The sequence below is a fragment of the Odocoileus virginianus genome, chromosome 18 (genome assembly GCF_023699985.2).
Source record: "Odocoileus virginianus isolate 20LAN1187 ecotype Illinois chromosome 18, Ovbor_1.2, whole genome shotgun sequence".
NCBI lineage: Eukaryota > Metazoa > Chordata > Mammalia > Artiodactyla > Cervidae > Odocoileus > Odocoileus virginianus.
The window spans coordinates 1,885,424-1,906,611 of record NC_069691.1 but is presented as its reverse complement, the minus strand read 5'-3'; the positions used below and the strand labels follow the sequence as shown (position 1 = coordinate 1,906,611).

The 21,188-nt window shown below is 38.4% G+C and overlaps 1 protein-coding gene across 1 annotated transcript in view; it reads left to right on the top strand.

The window, feature by feature from the left end:
• Nucleotides 1-20,800, top strand: part of ZCCHC7 (zinc finger CCHC-type containing 7) — a 237,757-nt gene extending 216,957 nt beyond the window's left edge. Inside the window, exons 7-9 of the mRNA XM_020884816.2 lie at nucleotides 11,073-11,168; nucleotides 18,296-18,413; nucleotides 20,246-20,800. Coding sequence (XP_020740475.2) covers nucleotides 11,073-11,168; nucleotides 18,296-18,413; nucleotides 20,246-20,685 — 654 coding nt within the window. The 3' untranslated portion in view covers nucleotides 20,686-20,800. The remainder of the gene's footprint in view (nucleotides 1-11,072; nucleotides 11,169-18,295; nucleotides 18,414-20,245) is intronic.
• The last annotated feature ends 388 nt before the right edge of the window (nucleotides 20,801-21,188 follow it).

The following is a 21,188-nucleotide window of genomic DNA, read 5'->3' as shown; positions in this document are numbered from 1 at the left end:
ATTCCCAAATCTCTCACAGGGAAGTAATACTATGAATATTTGTCAGAACAGCATGCAAATGGAAGGTTTGTTCAAACTGTGAGAGGAGGTTGCTAGGTGTGAGGGCCCACTCCAGAAAATCACTGAAAATGGAGAACAAGATACTAGCCTTTATGGGATAAGCACTTTTGCCTTTTCACAGACTCAGCTTTGGTTCAGTTCACTGCAAAACTATTTGCCCAACTTTAAAGTTTCTTTCTTTGATTGTTTTAGGCACCAGCTGTGATTTTCCTTGAATGTGTACCAGTTACTTATCTGTTGGCATTTATTTTGTGAACACCACCAAAGGAAAGGGAAGGTATCCATTCTCCCTGATGACTTTTCATAAAACTAAATAAAATACTTAGAATACTATATCTGATTCTAGAGTTGGTAGTAAAAATAATGTCTTTAAACTGGGAGAGAAGTATGTTTTAAATTTAAACTTTTGTCCTGTCCAAATGTGAAATTCATGCCATTAGGTCACTTCAACTAGTGGACTTTGACTATGTGGGCAAGCTTTTGGATTGTTGGAACGTTTTCTTGACAAATCATATTTGATTACTTGGGTTGGATATTTTAAAATACATGAATATTGAAAGGAAGCCTGAGCTGTTAGTGAGTTTATTAAAAGAATAAATTAATTTGAAATATTTTTGAAAGAGTAAGGTAGTTCTCAGGCACGAAAAGCATAATTGATTTGAGAGGTGTGTATACAGATGTTCAGGAGGACTGAAGCTAAGCTCAGCGCTTTACTTGGGGTTACATTTGGTCATGAATATATTAACTTCAAACACTTAATGTATTTGCTTTTTAATCTATATTCATATAACAAATTAGATTAATAAAAAACATAGTCTAATCTTTCAGCATACGTATGATTATAAAAATAAGTCTATTTTGCATTCACAGGAGTAGAAAATTCCCTTTAATTAATGAAATTGATTGCAGATCCTCTATAGTAATGAGCTTCAACTAGATACAAGCCCTCATTGGATCAAAGTCAGTCTAGATAAGGGCAGCCCAAGGTCACAGAGGGAGATCCCCAGCAGGTTCATTTGCATAAAAAATTACTGTTAGAAATAGGACACTGAGGCAGCTCTGGCGTTTTGATCTCTTGGCCTTTGTCATGGAGATTCCTGGTAGTGAAGGGAGTAAGGCCAGTGTCCCAGATAATGATTAACTGTTTTAATGGCATTCATTCATTCATTCCGCACTAACTACTCATGCAGAAAAAAGGGTTATGTAAAATGACATTAGAAGAAAATCATTTGTAATCGTTGCATCGGGCTGCACTTTGAGGAGACATTAGGAGTAAATCCGTGGCGTGGTAGGCTTATGCTTTATCTTCTGATATTTACTGAGTTTACTGGTGCATGAAAAGCTTTTAGCAAGAATAGCAGATGGGATGGACCTTTCATAGGTAATGCTATCTACCAGGTTATTACTTCTATATATTGATGGTAAAGTAATCTCCAAGATATCACCCTACAAATACAGATATTTAAATGTCTGTAACCAAAAGACAAACAAACAAACAAAACTGCTTTCATAAATAGTTCATTTGGTTATGCATTGGGCCAGTCTTTAGATAAATCTTTTAACTTTAAAAAAAGTTCTAAAAAACTACATTCATTCCCTTGCATTTAACTTTTTGTCTGCAGTACAGACATGTATGATGGAACTTTGAACTTAGAGCTAATCAGTTGACACATTCTGCTTTAAATTGGACCTCTACCATTAATTAAAAATAAAGACATGCTCCAAGGCAGAAGTATTGAGTCACAAATTTCTATTTCTAACACTTTAAAGAGCTGTAAGATTTTTGTTAGGTCATAGTATGAAAACTTGTCCACTGGAAATCATTATTGAGTTTTCAGTACTGTATTTTCTAATACAGAAATGTTCTCTAATTAGGTAAGATCTAGGCTGATTTCATTCCTATTAAGTCCTAGTACATGATGGCAGCAGATAGCATTTGTCATGTCATTTACTAATAAATATTGCGAAAGTTTGAATTTCCATAGCACAATATAAATACTGTTGCTATTTTTATTATAATAATGGAAGCTTTTAACTAGTGGTATTATTCAGATGAATGAACATTCAGATGTTTGCACTTCATCCAGGGGCATAAATGAACAGTGAGACTAAATATGAAGCTTTTTGAATGAAATTTCTTTCAAAATAAAGTAAGTATCAACATTAAACATGGTTTCAAAATCTTGATTAGAAGGATCTATCTGTTCCTGGTACTTTAAGACTGATTCCTATTCTCTTTGTATTACTGATTCCTTCCTGGTTCTGCCAGAGTACATCACTCACCCTCAAGGTGAAGTATGAGAGCTTATGAAGCTGTATTAATTTTTTCAGCCTTTTTAATATATCAAAGCGTAATTTTATGAGTTCTCCTTTAATGACACAAAAAAAATTAATATTATTTCCCAAAGTATCAGACTATTAAAAATAACTAAAATGTATTGGATGCTTACATGGTCCTTGCACTTTATATATGCATTATCTGATTATTAATTTATTAATATGTAACTGAACTCCTACTATACACCTAGGCCTGTTCCAGGAGCGAGGGTACAACGCTGAACGAAAAAACAGACAACATCCCTGCAAGTTAGGGGACAGGCAAACCAAATAAGTAAACAGTACAGGTGTCAGATGTAGTGAGTGCCTTGGAGTTTTTTTAAAAAAATGTAGTGAAACAGGATAGGGAACACCAGTTGGAGGGAGGTAGCAGTGTTAAATAGGGCGGTCAGGAGGGCCTTACTAAGAAAATGACATGTGAGCCAAGACTTGAAGGAGGCAAGGAGCTTAACCATGCTTGTCTGGGGGAAGAGCGCTGCAGACAGACAGAGCAGCGTTGGCACTCTGCAGTTTCCTCAAACTCAAGCAATAAAATAAACTCGGAGGAATTCCATTAAGCTTTTCCTGTGTATCAGTAGCTCAATCAGTAGCAGGGTTTCAGTATTCATGTCTACTTTAAATACTTTTATTGGCTGCATAATTCATTGTCACTTTCTAAAGTTTTGGAGGCTGTAACATCTACTCATTGACCAGGTATTTATTGAGCATGTGCTGTGTTCTAGGTGAGATGTTGGGAGACTTTTTTTTTTTTGGTCAAGAGCCAGATAGTAAATATTTTAGCTTTGTAGGCCAGTCACTGGTCTCTGTCATAGCTCTATCCTTATAGTGTGAAAAGCGGCCTGGCTGTGTTCCAATAAAACTTTACTTAGGGACATTGAATTTTGAATTGTGTATAATTTTCACATCTTACAAAACATTCTATTTTTAAGATTTTTAAACCGTTTATTTTTTCTATTCTAAAAATGTGTTTTTTATTACAGACCTCTCTCCTAAAATGGACTTAATATTATCCCTTTCTAATTTTTTATTTCTTTCAACTTCACTGAAGTGTAATTAAATTTTAGTAACCACCACATATTTAAAGTGTACAGTTTGAATATATGTGTAAAAATCTGAGAGGCCATCAAAATGTATTATTTATTTAATAATGCATTTAATAAATATATTATTATTTTTGGCTGCACCATGCAGCATGGAGGATCTTTGTTCCCCAACTAGGGATCAAACCCATGTCCCCTGCAGTGGAAGCAGAGTCTTAACCACTCCCAATGGTTTAAAAGTGCCAAACCATTTTAAAATGTTAAAATCATTCTTGGGCCATACACAACAGGCAGTGGGCCAGATTTGGCCTGCCAGCCATGGTTTGCCAACACTTACTGTAGAATCTTGGCATAGGGATGCAAAGTGGACTAGATGAAGATCTCTGTCCTTAGCATCTCACTTTCTAGGAATGGGGAGGCAGATAATAATGAATAACCAGTTTAGTATATTAAAGGGTGACATAGGAAAAGGGGATCCAGAGCACTGTGGCCTCTACTCTTAGAGAAGGTGACAGGAATGAACCACTGAAGAGTCGTGTTGTAGTGTGACTTTCTCTGTGTTCTGTACTCCCAGGGAGAAGCCAGAAGTGTTGTACGGGGTACAGGTGCCCCTGTGTATGAGGAAGTCCCTGCTTGTATCCACACCAGTCAAGTCAAGTTCCAATGTCTGGATATACTTGCTAATTTGGTTCTCATCAACTCCCCTCATAATTACTTCATTATTCTTTTGCATAGGATTTGAACCAATGGAACCTTTACTCAGTGAAATAAATATAAGTGAGAGTATTTTCCATCTCATGAATGAATCTAGAAATCTTGGCTCAGAGATAAATTGTCATGTATCTACACAGACATAGAGAAACTTTTAAACATAGATAAGTTTTTCAGAGAACATTTATTATCTGGGGGATGGATTATACTATCATTGGTTATAGTCTATGCTAACACTCACCAGTTAGTTGATGAGTACCTACCATTAGCTTCACACTAGCTTCCTGTGCCACTTAAATCCAGTGCTTTTCACCCTCAGTTATGATCTGTCTGGTCCCTTTTCACCTCTAGAACCTCCTTTTCTCCCAATTTTCCTTCACCTACCACACTTCCAAGTTACAAGATATTTTTCAGATACTCAAATATAGCAAACTTATGCTCACCTCAGGACTTTGCACTACCTGTTCCTATGCCTTAAGCCTAAAATGCTATTTCCCCAGTCATCACATACTTGGTGGGGTTATTATGAGAACTGTCCTTTGCAGTGAGAGTTCCCCCATACTCAGTCTGAGTCACCACCAGTGACCCATTTACATAACATTTTAATTGCCTGTATACCATTTATTACTCTCTTGATACTGTCCGTGAATGTGTATTTTTGGTTTTATCTGTCTTTCACCACTGGAAATGTGAGTAGCAATTTTTGTCTTGCTCACTGTTCCATTAGCTACTCTTCTTTTTTTAAAAAAATTATTTATTTTAATTGGAGGCTAATTACTTTACAGTATTGTGTTGGTTTTTGCCATACATTGACATGAATCAGCCCGGGTGTACATGTGTCCCCCATCCAGAATCCCCCTCCCACCTCCCTCCCCATCCCATCCCTCTAGGTTGTCCCAGTGCACCAGCTTTGAGTGCCCTGTTTCATGCATCAAAGTTGGACTAGTCATCTATTTCACATATGATAATATACATATTTCAAGTCTATTCTCTCAAATCATCCCACCCTCACCTTCTCCCACAGAGTCCAAAAGTCTATTCTTTATATCTGTGTCTCTTTTGCTGTCTCGCACATAGGATCGTATTACCATCTTTCTAAATTCCATATATATGCATTAATATACTGTATTGGTATTTTTCTTTCTGACTTACTTCACTCTGTATAATAGGCTCCAGTTTCATCCACCTCATTGGAACTGATTCAAATGTGTTCTTTTTAATAGCTGAGTAATATTCCTTTGTGTGTATGCATCACAACTTTCTTATCCATTCATCTGCCGATGGACATCTAGGTTGCTTCCATGGCCTAGCTGATGTGACCAGTGCTGCGATGAACATTGGGGCACACATGTCTCTCTCAGTTCTGATTTCCTCGGTGTGTATGCCCAACAGTGGGATTGCTGGGTCATATTGGCAGTTCTCTTTCCAGTCTTTTAAGGAATCTCCACACTCTTCTCCATAGTGGCTATACTAGTTTGGATTCCCACCAACAAATGTAAGAGGGTTCCCTTTTCTCCACACCCGTTCCAACATTTTTGTTTGTAGACTTTCTGATAGCAGCCATTCTGACCGGCATGAGATGGTACATCATTGTGCTTTTGATTTGCATCTCTTATAACGAGTGATGTTGAGCATTTTTTCATGTGTTTCTTAGCCATCTATATTTCTTCTTTGGAGAAATGTCTGTTTAGTTCTTTGACCCATTTTTTGATTGGGTCATTTATTTTTCTATTATTGAGCTACATGAGCTGTTTGTATATTTTTGAGATTAATTCTTTGTCAGTTGCTTCATTTGCTGTTATTTTCTCCCACTCTGAAGGCTGTCTTTTCACCTTGCTTGTAGTTTCCTTCATTGTGCAAGTCTTTTAAGTTTAATTAGGTCCCATTTGTTTATTTTTGTTTTTATTTCCATTATTCTGGGAGGTGGGTCATAAAGGATCTTGCTTGTGATTTATGTCAGAGAGTGTTTTGCCTACATTTTCGTCTAGGAGTTTTATAGTTTCTGGTCTTACATTTAGATCTTTAATCGATTTTGAGTTTATTTTTGTGTATGGTTTTAGAAGGTGTTCTAGTTTCATTCAGATTGTCTTTTTTCTGTTGTATATTTTTGCCTCCTTTGTCAAAGATAAGATGTCCATAGGTGTGTGGATTTATCTCTGGGCTTTCTATTTTGTTCCATTGATCTATATTTTTGTCTTCGTGCCAATACCATACTGTCTTGATGACTGTAGCTTTGTAGTATAGTCTGAAGTCAGGCAGGTTGATTCCTCCAGTTCCATTCTTCTTTCTCAAAATTGCTTTGGCTATTTGAGGGTTTTTGTATTTCCATACAAATTGTGAAATTATTTGTTCTAGTTCTCTGAAAAATACCGTTGGTAACTTGATAGGGATTGCATTGAATCTATAGATTGCTTTGGTTGGTATACTCATTTTCACTATATTGATTCTTCCTGTACATGAACATAGTATATTTCTCCATCTATTTGTGTCCTCTTTGATTTCTTTCATCAGAATTTTGTAGTTTTCTATATATAGGTCTTTTGTTTCTTTAGGTAGATTTATTCCTAAGTATTTTATTCTTTTCATCACAATGGTGAATGGGATTGTTTCACTTATTTCTCTTTCTGTTTTCTCATTGCTAGTGTATAGGAATGCAAGGGACTTCTGTGTGTTAATTTTATATCCTGCAACTTTACTATATTCATTGATAAGCTCTAGTAATTTTCTAGTGCTGTCTTTAGGGTTTTCTGTGTAGAGGATCTTGACATCTACAAACAGTGAGAGTTTTACTTCTTTCCAATCTGGATTCCTTTTATTTCTTTTTCTTCTCTGATTGCTGTGGCTAAAACTCCCAAAGCTATGTTAAATAGTAGTAGTGAGAGTGAGCCCTCTTGTCTTCTTCCTGACTTTAGGGGAAGTGCTTTCAATTTTTTACCATTGAGGATAATGTTTGCTGTGGGTTTATCACTTATGGCTTTTATTATGTTATGTTCCTTCTATGCCTGCTTTCTGGAGATTTTTTATCATAAATGGGTGTTGAATTTTGTCAAAGGCTTTCTCTGCATCTATTGAGATAATCATGTGGTTTTTATCTTTCAATTTGTTAATGTGGTGTATCACATTGACTGATTTGCAAATATTGAAGAATCCTTGAATCCTTGGGATAAAGCTCACTTGGTCATAATGTATGATCTTTTTAATATGTTGTTGGATTCTGTTTGCTAGAATTTTGTTGAGGATTTTTGCATCTATGTTCGTCAGTGATATTGACATGTAGTTTTCTTTTTCTTGAGGCATCTTTGTCTGGTTTTGGTATTAGGGTGATGGTGGCCTCATAGAATGAGTTTGGGATTTTAGCTTCCTCTGCAATTTTCAGGAGGAGTGAGTAGGATAGGTGTTAGCTCTTTTCTAAATTTTTGGTAGAATTCAGCTGTGAAGCCATTTGGTCCTGGGCTTTTGTTTGTTGGAACATTTTTTATTACAGTTTTGATTTCCGTGTTTGTGATGGGTCTGTTAAGATTTTCTATTTCTTCCTGGTTCAGTTTTGGAAGGTTATACTTTTCTAAGAATTTGTCCATTTCTTCCAAGTTGTCCATTTTATTGTCATATAGTTGCTGATAATAGTCTCTTATGATCCTTTATATTTCTGTGTTGTCTGTTGTAATTTCTCCACTTTCATTCTAATTTTGTTGGTTTGATTCTTCTCCCTTTTTTTCTTGATGAGTCTGGTTAATGGTTTAGTCTATTTTATTTATCTTCTCAAAGAACTGGTTTTTAGTTTTGTTGATTTTTGCTGTAGTCTCCTTTGTTTCTTTTTCATTTATTTCTGCCCTAATTTTTATGATTTCTTTCCTTCTACTATACTAACCCTGGGGTTCTTCATTTCTTCTTTTTCTAGTTGCTTTAGGTATAAAGTTAGGTTATTTATTTGAATTTTCTCTTGTCCATTAGCTAATCTTAGAGCAATATCTGGCATGTATTAGGCACTCAGTAATTGTCTTTTGGGTGGTTTAAGGAAAGTATATACAGATGCTCATGCCATGTGCCCCGCACGCTGATAATTGTCACTGATGGAGGCATCCTTGGACTTAGATTTTTGCTCTGCTTGTCCCCTTCTGTTCTCTCATACACAACATGGTTTCTTGAAAACATCATCTATATTCTGTTCTTCAGCATCTTCCTACTTGTAATAAACCCCTTACATCTAGCTGGTGCCTCTGCCTCTCAAATGAAACTGCTCACACCAGTTGCCAACAACTTCCTGGCTGCCAGGTCCAATGGATTTTGTAGTCTTTGTCGTATTTGATTCATCAGTAGCGTTTGACAGCTTCTCCATTCTGCCTTCACATCCATGGTGCCACCTCTTTGGGTTTTATTTCTTTCTCTTAAACCATCATGTGCTTATGGTTGCAAATTTTATGTCACATCAGATAATATCTTTTAGATGGAAAAATTATTTCCCTTTACTAACTTCATGTCTTCACAGCACTCTGCTACCTGAACAAAATGTACCACTGAGCATGAGTGGTACATGCTTCCATGCAGACCTATTAAAACTGTATTTAATGGCTTTTTGCTAAATTCATGACCCCATTTTTATTGAAGGATGTATTTGTTGATTGTGTTTTTGATTACATCCCAGTTTATAATAGCTGGAGTTGTAAATTCCGTTTTGTATTTTCAGTAGAAAGCATCTTTCAGGTTACTGTCATCCTCCAGTTTTTCATTTTAGGAAACAGGAGCTCAAAGTAAAGTTGTTTGAAGAAGGTTACTTTTATAACCTATAGTTTGTTTTCATATATTGAGAAAATAAAACATCCATAATCTACCTATTTGGCACATTAAATAACAAAATTAGTTGGCGCTCTTATTGGCACCCAATAAAGAATACAAGAAATAAACTTATTCAAGTTTATTCTCATCCATCCAGTCTCCAAAATTATGGGAGGAATTAGTTTTTTCTCCTATTTAAAGCCCCTGCCTTTTCAGGAGTTTTGTTCTCTCTATCCATTCTCTGTGTCTTCAACTTCTCCATCTCTACTAGATTTCTCACAAGTTCAGATCTCTTCCATTCTAGTAACAAACTCTGCCAAATCCTCTCCCTTGGTCCTGACTGATCTTATTTTGCCCCTTCGTATATATGCTTCTTAAAGCAATATATACCTACTCTCTGGGCTTCCCTTGTGACTCAGCTGGTAAAGAATCCACCTCCAATGTGGGAGACCTGGGTTGGATCCCTGGGTTGGGAAGATCTCCTGGAGAAGGGAAGGGCTACCCACTTCAGTATTCTGGCCTGGAGAATTCCATGGAGTCCATGGGGTGGCAAAGAGTAGGACACAACTGAGCGACTTTCACTTTCACCTACTCTCCACTTTTCTTCAACTTCCATCCACTTTTTAGACATTTTTTATTATGAAATGTAATATATGTCCTGAAAAGTGCATCAAACATATGTGTACAGTTTAATAAATTAGTTATATAACTTCCATTCAAGTTATATGACACCAGTGTGTTCAAAAATAGAAAATTACCACTACCCTGAAACCCTCTGTGCTCTATTCTCTCCCCACAGGAAGTAATCACCGTCCTGGCTTTTGTGGGTTATCATTTCCTTGCTCTTCTTTGTAGTTCTACCACCTTTGAGTGCATCTTCGTCACTCTTCAACCCATTGCCTTCTATTCTCTCTACCTTCCCACAGATTCCAAAATTCTCACGATGAGATTATCCACGAACAGTGACAAGTCTCATGGGTGTTTCCGGCTCTGGTCTCACTAGGCCTCTCTGCTGTATTTGACACCATGGATCAGTTCCTCCACCTTGGAGCTGCTCTGAGGCGTATGACTGTATCCTCTGTGGCTCTGCGTCCTTTAACCTCTCCTCCTCCGTCTCTTTCATGGGGTTTTCTGCCTGCCCCTCGCGGGTTGCTGTGCTCAGGGCTTCCATCTTTAGCTCACTGCTGTTCCCCTGGCTGTGGTGATTCCGAACACTCTGGTCATTTCAGCCTCAGCTGTTGTGTAGCTTACTCTCAGATCTAATCTTTAGCTCAGACATGTTTCCTAAACCTTATCTTAAAACAGATAACTTCCTGGTGGACATCTGTCTCAACCTAGATGCTCAACATCCAAAACAGACTTCATCTTTCCCTCTAAACTAACTCTGTCCTCTTTTCCTATCTTTTCTGAATCAATTGTTGACAGTACTACTCACTGGTTCCCCCAAGTTAGAAACCTGAAAAGTTAGAAACCTAATTTCTCCTTACCCTCTACCTAAAATTTTCCATTTGATACATGCCTAATTCTTTAAGAGTAAATTTAAATTTTATATTTCAAGGGAAGCTTTACCTGAGTTCCTCATCCCATCCAATAATGGATCCCTTTTGTCAGCCCATTAATACTTTGTGTATGCTTCTATTACTGTGTTTACATTGTTTGCCATTATCTATTTCTATTCCTGGGTTGGGAAGGTACCCTGGAGAAGGAAATGCAACCCCCTCCAGTGTTCTTGCCTGGAGAATCCCATGGACAGAGGAGCCTGTCAGACTAAAGTCCATGGGGTCACAAAGAGTCGGACATGAATTAGCGACTAAACCCATCTGTTTAGATGTCCGTCACATAAAAGGCTTTTATTCTCCTTTATCTGAGATACCTAATACATAACACAGTCACAGTATTGGGCACAACACCGAATGGAATGAGGAGTGAGGAGGCTGAGGGAAGCACATGTTGATGTGAAGAATAAAAGAATTGTTATCATGTTATACACTTTAATCACCCAGAACCGATTTGAATATGGGTTCTCCACACTAAACTGTAGGAGGCAGTGTTTCTAAGGAATCTTTTATCTAAAAAAATTTCTTTTAGAAAGTATGAGGTTTTAGTTTCCTTCTGATATTCACTAAATCTTTACAAATATTCATTTTGCAGACCAAACCTGGACCACCCAAAAAGCCAAAGACCCCTTCTGGACAATCAACCTTAGTGTATTGCTACAACTGTGGGCAAGAAGGCCATTATGGACATGTAAGTTTAAGTGGTAATTTGGACATAAAGCATTCTGTTGCTCAGGAGTGGTTGCTTAAAGGTGAACTTGAATAATTCTAAACACTTACTTTTTTTTTTAATAAACTAATGTCTTGAATATATTTTCAACTGATTTACGTCTTCCATCCCTACCAGAGTAATATATCTGACAGAGCACATTCCTATATTTGTTTTAAGTATACATGCAGGTTAGTCTAAAACAAATACAGCTCATAGAATTATTCAGACAAATCATAGTAGTTAATAGAATGGTTTACGATTCTCAGGAATTTCAAGGATTGATAATACTTTGACCCAGCCAAACTGTGATTTTAGATTTTCTACATAGTTCTTCAGTATCTCTGGTTTTCCCTGCTACTGTGTTCAGTTAAATCTTTCCCACTCACATGCAGACCCTAACACGTGCTGGTGGAAGGACAGAGGGGTGCTGCCTTGTCAAGCAGCCTGCCCACTCCACACATGCCCAGATTCCCTATCCACACCTGCATGTTTCCTAACCCTAACTGAAAGGGCCAAACCTTTCTAGGTGCTGTGTTCTAGGTGCTGAGGTGTCAAAGCCGAAGCTTGTTGCTATGAGGTGGAAGTGAGACTCCTAGCCAGTTACTTCATTAAGTGTGAATGAGCAGCAGCTCATTGCAGAGATAGGATGTAGTAAGAATTGATTCACAGTCCATACATTCTGGGAATCTTGAGGAAGAGGAGGAAAAGCAGTGGCACAAGACATAGAAAATCTGTACAGAGAAATACACTCCCAGTCTCCAGATAGGCTTCTAACAGCCTCCGTTCAGTTCAGTCGCTCAGTCGTGTCCGACTCTTTGCGACCCCATGAATCGCAACACGCCAGGCCTCCCTGTCCATCACCAACTCCCGGAGTTTACTCAAACTCCTAGAAACCAAAATAAACTGGTATCAAATCAGATCTGATGACAGGAAGTAGAAAGCATACAGAAGTAGGGAGTCCTCAAAATGGCTAGAGGTATGAGCAGTAGGATGGAGTGGCATTGCAGATCACATCTTGAGTTTTGACCATGGCACTTCACCAGTGCAGACCTTGGGAGTAGAGCTCTATGATATGGAGAGAGATTAAAAAGTCTGGAGAAGAAAAAGCGTGAGACAGAGTCCATCAACAGATGAAGTTTTCCTTCCTTATTGGGACAGTGGGACTGTGGGGTGAGGGACATATAATATGAAAGCTAGGATGGAGTTCTGACCCCTAGTTGTAATTTTTGCTGTACTGCTGACAACCATGTGACTTATATTGTAGGTGCTGGGGTTGGGGGAGGGGGAATGAGGAGTTAGTGTTTAATGAGGACAGACTTTCAGTTTAGGAAGGTGAAAATTTCAGGAGGTGGATAATGATGAGAGTTGCACAACAATGTGAATGTACTTGTGTCACTGATATAACTTCACTTTTATAGAGCTCACACTGAAAACCTAGTTAGAGAATTTTCAGTTTTTTTGCAAAGTTACCATCTCCAGATCTTTTTCTGCTCTGTGTTCCTTGTTGCCAAAACTCAGATGTTGCTAATACTGTTACAGTGAACATTTTCACATAAGCAATCCATTGCCACACAAATCACATAGATGTACCATTTATGCTTGCTTGCCTCTTTAAAGCAGCAGGGTATAATTTTAGCATTTATATTTGTTCAATTAAGGAAAAACAATTATAGTTGAATACATACTGCTTACTAGTCACTCCTGTTAATGGAGATAGGAAATATATTAAAATCATTTGGAATTTATCCTTGAAATCTAGATTTAGATGATTTTTAATTTATAGTAAAGCAAATTTGGCAGCCTTATCACTGCCATAGATGAAGAATTCTAGATTATCCACACTAATGAAGAAGATCAGTGGTGTGGCTAATCCAGAATAGTAGATAAATTATGTAGCCAACTATCAATTGTCTGTGCTAATGGAGGGGACCAGCGATGTGGATAATCAAAATATAATTTACATGTAGCTTTGGAACATGTTTGTAGTACTGTATAGCTCTGCATATCCATATCAGTCTAGACTGCACAGGATCCAAACAGGAGACTGTGTAGTAGGTAGCTAGCAGATGTCTGAGGACGCCTCCCCTTCAGTTTCAGAAATTCAGCTGTACAGATGTTAATAAATAGCTTCTTCATGTGAAAGATGCTCTAAGGTAAATGTGACTGCCCCCTTCTTTAATTCCACATGCTGTCTAATTGGGGAGGGAGGGGTGATCATAAGCAGCTCGGTACGAGATAGACTGATAGGAAATGGTGGTCACTGTATAAGGAGACCGCTCCAGGATCAGTGGGATGCTGGGAGTAGAAGAGTACTAATACCTTTCTGTAATTCTGATTTGCTCTTAGGCTTCCAGGATGGGTTATGGGTAAAGAATCTGCCGGCAGTATAGAAGACGTTTGAGATGCAGGCTCAATCCCTGGATTGAGAAGATCCCCTGGAGGAGGAAATGGCAACCCACTCCAGTATTCTTGCCTGGGAAATCCCATGGACAGAGGACTCTGGCAGGCTTCTCATTTGCTCTTTATATTTTACAATTAGAATCTGTCTTAGTCCATTCAGACTGCTATAAACAAGCTACCATAGACTGAGTAGGCTTATAAACCACCAGAATTTATTTTTTACCAAGATCATGGTGCAGAATCAGTGTCTGGTGAGGGCCGCTTCCTCACTTTCTTGCTGTGTCCTTACATGGTAGAAGAGGATAGAGAGCTCTGTGGGAATCTGTTTTATCAGAGTTCCACCCTCATGATCTAATCACAGTCCCAAAGGGTGCACCTCCTAATGCCATTACCTTGGGGTTTAGATTTCAACACATGAATTCGGTTGAGGGGACACACAGATGTTCAAACTATAGCAGAATCTTAGACCTAAATCTTTTATGGATATCCTTTATTCTGGAAACTTGGTGCCACCATGGATAGAGATTTATAAAAGCAATTCTTTATGTTACCATGTAGGTTTGCCTTACAACTTTCAATACCCAAAAACAGTCAGAAACTCAACAGCAGGTTAAATCTAAAGATATTTGGAAAAAGGAAATCATAATGAACCAAATTACTGAAATAGAAAACGAGATTATTAAATAGCATCATCAAAACCAAAATCTGGTTCTTTGAAAATATTTTCTTTTCAAAAGAGAAGAGACAGACTTCTGGAAAAGCTTCTCAAAGAAAAAGAAAAGAAACAAATAACATGAAGTTCAGCATTAGGGACTTCCCTAGCCATCGCATGGTTAAGACTGTGCTTCTACCGCAGGGGGCATAGGTTCAGTGCATAGTCAGGGAACTAAGATCCTGCTTGCCACATGGCCAAAATAAAAGTTCAATGTTAAATCTGAAAATACAAATAAAGTAAATAACTCTAGGGAAAAATATGAACTAATCAAAATGACTGAAGAAGAACAAACCTACATGAACCAATACCACTAAAAAGATGGAATTAATAATCAAAATTCTCCTCACCAAAATATACCAGAACCAGGTAGGTTTGTAGTCAGGTTTTACCAAACATTTATTCAGATAGATAATCCAAAAGAACACTGTTCAACTTATTTTTTGAAGCTATTATAACCTAAAGCTACTTCAAAATATTTACAGAATGTTACCATTTTTATGAAATCTGAACACTTCAAACTTATAATGTTGTTTATTGGCATATTATTAGTAATAAATTAATAGTAAAAGTATTAAAGCATGAGAATGGCAGACACCAACTTAAAGACCATGGTGGCTTCTGGGAAGGGAAGATAAATGGAAAGATAATAATATAGATAATAATAAGATAAAAAATAAAGGGAGATAAATGGGAAGTGGGAAAGACAGTTAGACAGAAGATCCCAGTTCTATCGTTAGTGCCTAGTGGGAAGAAAACTGAATTAACAGTAAATGTTGATTTGATAAAGCTACATGGTTAGGTATGGATTTCCATTACTTTATTTTCTGTACTTTAGTATGTATTTAGAATGATTCCTAGTTCTTTAAATTACAAATTATGTCTCTGTGTATGGCTGCCAGCTTGATCAAGTATCTTAGAATTACAACTTGAGTATATAATGACAGAGTTAGGATAAATCAGCTAAATTCTATGCAGGTAATTCACATATTTTCTTGCTAAGAAATACAGATAGCCTCCATTGTCTTAAAGTAGAGTGTTCCTGTGAAACCTTACCTAAACCAAAGGAGCTGTAAAGCAAAGAAGCAGTTACCTTATAACACGTCTTTCCAATGAGTGCAAGAAATAAGTGGAGATAAAACACAGATGCTCACAGACACAGTTCAGAGCTTGACGCTGAGATGCTGAGTGTAGTTATGAGGAGGGGGCTTGATGGCGCCACTCCCAGTCAGTTCAGTTCAGTAGTCATGTCCAACTCTTTGCAACCCCATGTCCGTCACCAGCTCCCACAGCTTGCTCAAACTCATGCCCATCGAGTTGGTGATGCCATCCAACCATCTCTTCCTCTGATATCCCCTTCTCCTCCTGCCTTCAATCTTTCCCAGCATCAGGGTCTTTTCCAGTGAATCAGTTCTTCGCATCAGGTTGCCAAAGTATTGGAGTTTTAACTTCAGCATCAATCCTTCGAATGAATATTGAGGATTGATTTCCTTTAGGATTGACTGGTTTGATCTCCTTGCAGTATGAACAGTATGAAAAAGCTACTCTGGTTACTCACTGTATAATGGTTGCTGCAAAAGATGCTGAAGGCTATTTTCACTTTTCACCTTTTCTTATAAAGGTGAAAATCGGCTTCATAGTTCTTTCTGCTAGTGAAAACAAGTCTTTCATAAAAGTGAAGCAGTGTAAAGCGAACTTTTAAAAAGCAGGGGCTACTTGTACTTTAACTTTTCTTTAGTTCCTTGCTAAGAAGTACTGAAAACCTAGACAGCATATTAAAAAGCAGAGACAAAAAAAAAAAAAAACAGAGACATTGCTTTGCCAACAAAGGTCCATCTAGTCAAGGCTATGGTTTTTCCAGTAGCCATGTATGAATGTGAGAGTTGAACTATAAAGAAAGCTGAGCACCAAAGAACTGATGCTTTTGAACTGTGGTGTTGGAGAAGACTCTTGAGAGTCCCTTGGACTGCAAGAAGATCCAACCAGTCCATCCTAAAGGAGATCAGTCCTAAATATTCATTGGAAGGACTGATGTTGAAGCTGAAACTCCAATACTTTGGCCACCTGATAACGAAGAACTGACTCATTTGAAAAGACCCTGATGCTGGGGAAGATTGAAAGCGGAAAGAGAAGGGGGCAACAGAGGATGAGATGGTTGGATGGCATCACCGACTGAATGGACATGAATGTTTGAGTAAACTCCAGGAGTTGGTGATGGACAAGGAGGCCTGGCGTGCTACAGTCTATGGGGTCTGGAAGAGTCGGACACAACTAAGCACCTGAACTGAAGAAGTACTGAATGTTTATGGTAAATTTTAGGCAAGATCGCAGAAGGCAGAAGTGAAAGGTTCCACAGAGCAGCCTTTTTCAAATGAAAGACATTTGGTTTGCAACAAGTTGAATATATCTTTGTCACAGATCAGGATAAACAAAGCCTACTAAATGGGACATGACTCAGGCCAAGGATGTGGATTTGGGAACTGGCAACCACCAGAAGACCAGAGTAAGGAGAATGGGGCAAGTGAGAGGAGTGATCTTTTCATGAGTAGGGGGAGCAAAGAAGAGAAAGGTTTCCTTCAGAATCATGTAGGAGCACTTTCAAGCTTGGCAAACCCCCCACCACCCTCAGTTCAGTTCAGTTCAGTTGCTCAGTCGTGTCTGACTTTTTGTGACCCCATGGACTGCAGCACTCCAGGCCTCCCTGTCCATCGCCAGTTCTCAGAGTTTACTCAAACTTATGTCCATTGTGTCGGTGATGCCATCCAACCACCTCATCATCCTCTGTCGTCCCCTTCTCCTGCCCTCAATCTTTCCCAGCATCAGGGTCTTTTCAAATGAGTCAGTTCTTCGCATCAGGTGGCCAAAGTATTGGAGTTTCAGCTTCAACATCAGTCCTTCCAATGAATATTCAGGACTGATTTCCTTTAGGATGGACTGGTTGGATCTCCTTGCAGTCCAAGGGACTCTCAAGAGTCTTCTCCAACACCACAGTTCAAAAGCATCAGTTCTTCAGTGCTCAGCTTTCTTTATAGTCCAGCTTTCACATCCATACATGACTACTGGAAAAACCATAGCTCTGACTAGATAGACCTTTGCTGGCAAAATAATGTCTCTGCTTTTTAACATGCTGTCTAGGTTGGTCATAACTTTTCTTCCAAGGAGCAAGCGTCTTTTAATTTCATGGCTGCAGTCACCATCTGCAGTGATTTTGGAGCCCAAGAAAATAAAGTTTGTCACTGTTTCCTCTGTTTCCCCATCTATTTGCCATGAAGTTATGGGACCAGATGCCATGATCTTAATTGTCTGAATTTTGAGGTTTAAGCCAACTTTTTCACTCTCCTCTTTTACTTTCATCAAGAGACTCTTTAGTTCTTCTTCGCTTTCTGCCATAAGGATGGTGTTATCTGCATATCTGAGGTTACAGATATTTCTCCCAGCAGTCTTGAATCCAGCTTGTGCTTCATCCAGTCCAGCGTTTTTCACCACCCTACTCCCCACTATAAGAATCACTGCCCTTGTGAGCAGTGGTGTTGACTTAAAATAAGCTTTCAAAAACCACTTGTGTGAAGGAAAAAGAGCAAAAGTCTAAGAATTTAGCCACACATCAGAGTGTAAATGTGATGAGAAGAAGAAAAGGAGAAGCACTTGAAGGAAGGCTGTTGGAAGAGAGAGAGATGCAAAGGACTGATAAAGCATAATTTCAAATGAAACAAACCCTCTAACAGAGGAACAAGGCATTGCTGGGGGAGAATGTTGGCAGGAAAACCTTTAAAAAGATCAGAAGGGTTTCATAGGTAAAGAAGTAAAGGAAGAAAACCCAAGCCTGAAAGACTAAAGTAAGCACAGCTGAGTGTTTGATCCTCCCAGTGTCTCAGCAAACCACATCCTGCGACCATAGTGCATATGAGTGCTGTGTCAGTGGTCCATCGTCTTACCGAACGGTTGTCTGAATGGTGTGACCTTATGTCATCATAATTTCAAATACAATTTGCAGGAATGTACAGAAAGACGAATGTTTAACCAGACCTTTCCAACATCTCCATTCATCTATTACTATGATGACAAATACGAAATCCGGGAGAGAGATCAGAGAATAAAACGAAAAGTGAAAGGTATGTTACTAGACTTCTTCCTAAATTGCCTTTGCAATAGTTCCTAAATTTCTTTCTTTCTTTTGTGTGTGTGTGTGTGTGTGCTGTCTTTGCAAACTGCTTTGTGGGCCTTTGGTTAGCACGGAAAATGTTTTTAATAATTACTGTAGAAACTGGAACTTTCTTGATCTCCAGAAGTCAAGGACCCACTTCAAAAATCCTGCATTATAATCTGTTCACAATGAACATTTTTCTCACACTGTGATTATTTTAGAAAATGTCCAGAAAAACACTTCTGTCCATTTATGCATGCAGAATTTTTAAAGGCTCCTTTGAGATTTTTCTTTTCAACAAGTAATTATGTTTTCCCTCTAGTATTTTCCAAGCAAAGAAAAGGCTTTCTCTGCTTGGTGATTCCTGGAGCTTCCCCAAAGAAGTCATTTTTTATTGGCCACCATTATGAGCAGAGCTCCAGATCCACAGTCACCCTCCATTTCTTTATTTGCCATTGCTAACATAATGCTCTTTCTCACCAAATTGTTTTATAATTTACATCTATTCTCTCTACCTCTCTTCTTTCTTGTTATATACTTGACAATGGTTTACAAAGTTACTTTTTTTGCCTTCAGGAGCAAATAGTTCTGTATTTTTCTCCTTTGCTCATACATTGTTGACCCTTGGCCTTTTCATTGTTCTTTTCCTGACTGTGTCTGAGTTCAGGTCCTTTCAAAATGAAGACACTAATTCTGGAGAAAAGTAGATGAATCACTTCAGCTCCTGCATATTTTATTTTATATAAAGTTTATCTCAACCATATATACAGAATTACAGTATTAGAAGATAATGATTAGCAGCTGAATTTTTAAAAGATTACAAAAAAATGCACCAAAATGTCATCTCTGGATTACAGGGTTGTGTGTGCTTTCTCTCTTATTTTCTCTATAGTTTTCTGTATTTCCCGTTTTTTAATTATTGACAACTCTGTGGTACAGATCCACTTTGAGGCTCGCTATTGTGGACTTTGTGTTTTATACTGAAGCCTATAAGTAATTACTTATTTTTGCTTTGTATTCTAGAATTCATTTTTGTTCCCTAAATATACTACTTCCTACTCCACCTCATTTTTTTTATTGGTGATTTCTGTAATCTTTCAAGGTTCTGTTGATGTAACTTTTCATCCCTCACTGTACCCTCACCTCCTACTTACGCCTTCAGAATCACTACATCAGATATTTGCAGTAAGAGTGCCACGTCCTGACAAAATATAACGTCAGATTTGGCACTTAAACCTCTTGGATATACAAGTGCTTGCATATGTGCACACTCAGTTTCCAAGCTAGTGATCTTAACTCTGAGGAATAATATGCTGTCCAGCATGGCATTCACCTGTAAGTACTGTGGCCAGACTTTATCTTCAGAGGATAGTTGAAATGTCATATGAAATTGTCAGAAGGCCATTTTCTACATCTTGCTTCACCTTATCATGAAGGACTCTCTCTTTACCACTGCAGGAACTTGAGTTGGTCAGACATGACTTTTCTTCACAAAGCTAAAATGATTACTTCTCTCACTGATCTCTGTCTCCATTGTTTAACCTAGTTAAACTGTGTTGAGCAAAATAAATATCATTGGATATCTGGATGTTTTTCATGTTTGGAAATATAGAACTACAACCACTGAGTTTTTAGTGAGTGATTTTAACCTTAGTAAGGGCTCTTTAGAATGTCATATCATTAATGCATTTAAGTATCTGGCTTTCCTCTCTGCTGAGTTATTTACAGACTAGTGAAAGCTCTGAATATGCTATGCCAGTCTAACTGCTGAATATGCAGAAATACTTTTATGTTTTCCAGAACTCCAGAAAAATGGGGACTTGCCAAGGAAGTTCAAGAGGCCTCATATGGAAGCAGCAGATAAGAGGCCCCGTGACATGAGAACAAGCCATGCCTCATGGAAAAACAACAGGTGGCCTCAAGAAAAGAAAGAAACCCAAAAAGAAACCATGAGCAGGAACATGAGAGAGCGTGAGAAGCACAGAAAGGCTGCCAGGTGTCACGAAGACGTTGAGGACTTCCCCAGGGGCCCGAAAGTCCACTCTGCTCCTGGCACTTCCAAAACCCAGAAGCCTCACAAGCCCTTTCACCACTCATCACATCACCTCAAGCCAAGAGAAGACAGGCTGCCCAAGGAGGGCAAGCGGGGCAAGCATAAGAAAAAGGAGAGCTGTTTGGAGGAGGATAGCAATGATAATTTGTTTCTCATTAAGCAGAGGAAAAAAAAATCTAAGCTATGAGTCAGCTTCTGATTGGGCTTCCCAGTGTTTGTCTGTTCTTCATGTCTGCAACATCCTGTCCATATTTTTATTATCTGTGATTAAATAAAATGAGATTTTTGGTTTGTTTCTGTAATCTCAGCCATATCTAGAGCTATTGAACAAAGTCGTTGAAGATCTCAGTTCTCTATGTTCAGCAGGTTCCTAGGTAAGAAAACAGATAAACTTGGACTTCCCCTGTTCCCAGATGTCATTTTTATTCACTCAGTATCCTCAGTTCAGTTCAGTTCAATCGCTCAGTCTTGTCCGACTCTTTTCGACCCCATGAATCACAGCACGCTGGGCCTCCCTGTCCATCACCAGCTCCCGGAGTCTACTCAAACCCATGTCCATCACGTCGGTGATGCCATCCAACCATCTCATCCTCTGTCATCCCCTTCTCCTTCTGCCCCCAACCCCTCCCAGCATCAGAGTCTTTTCCAATGAGTCAGCTCTTCGCATCAGGTGGCCAAAGTACTGGAGTT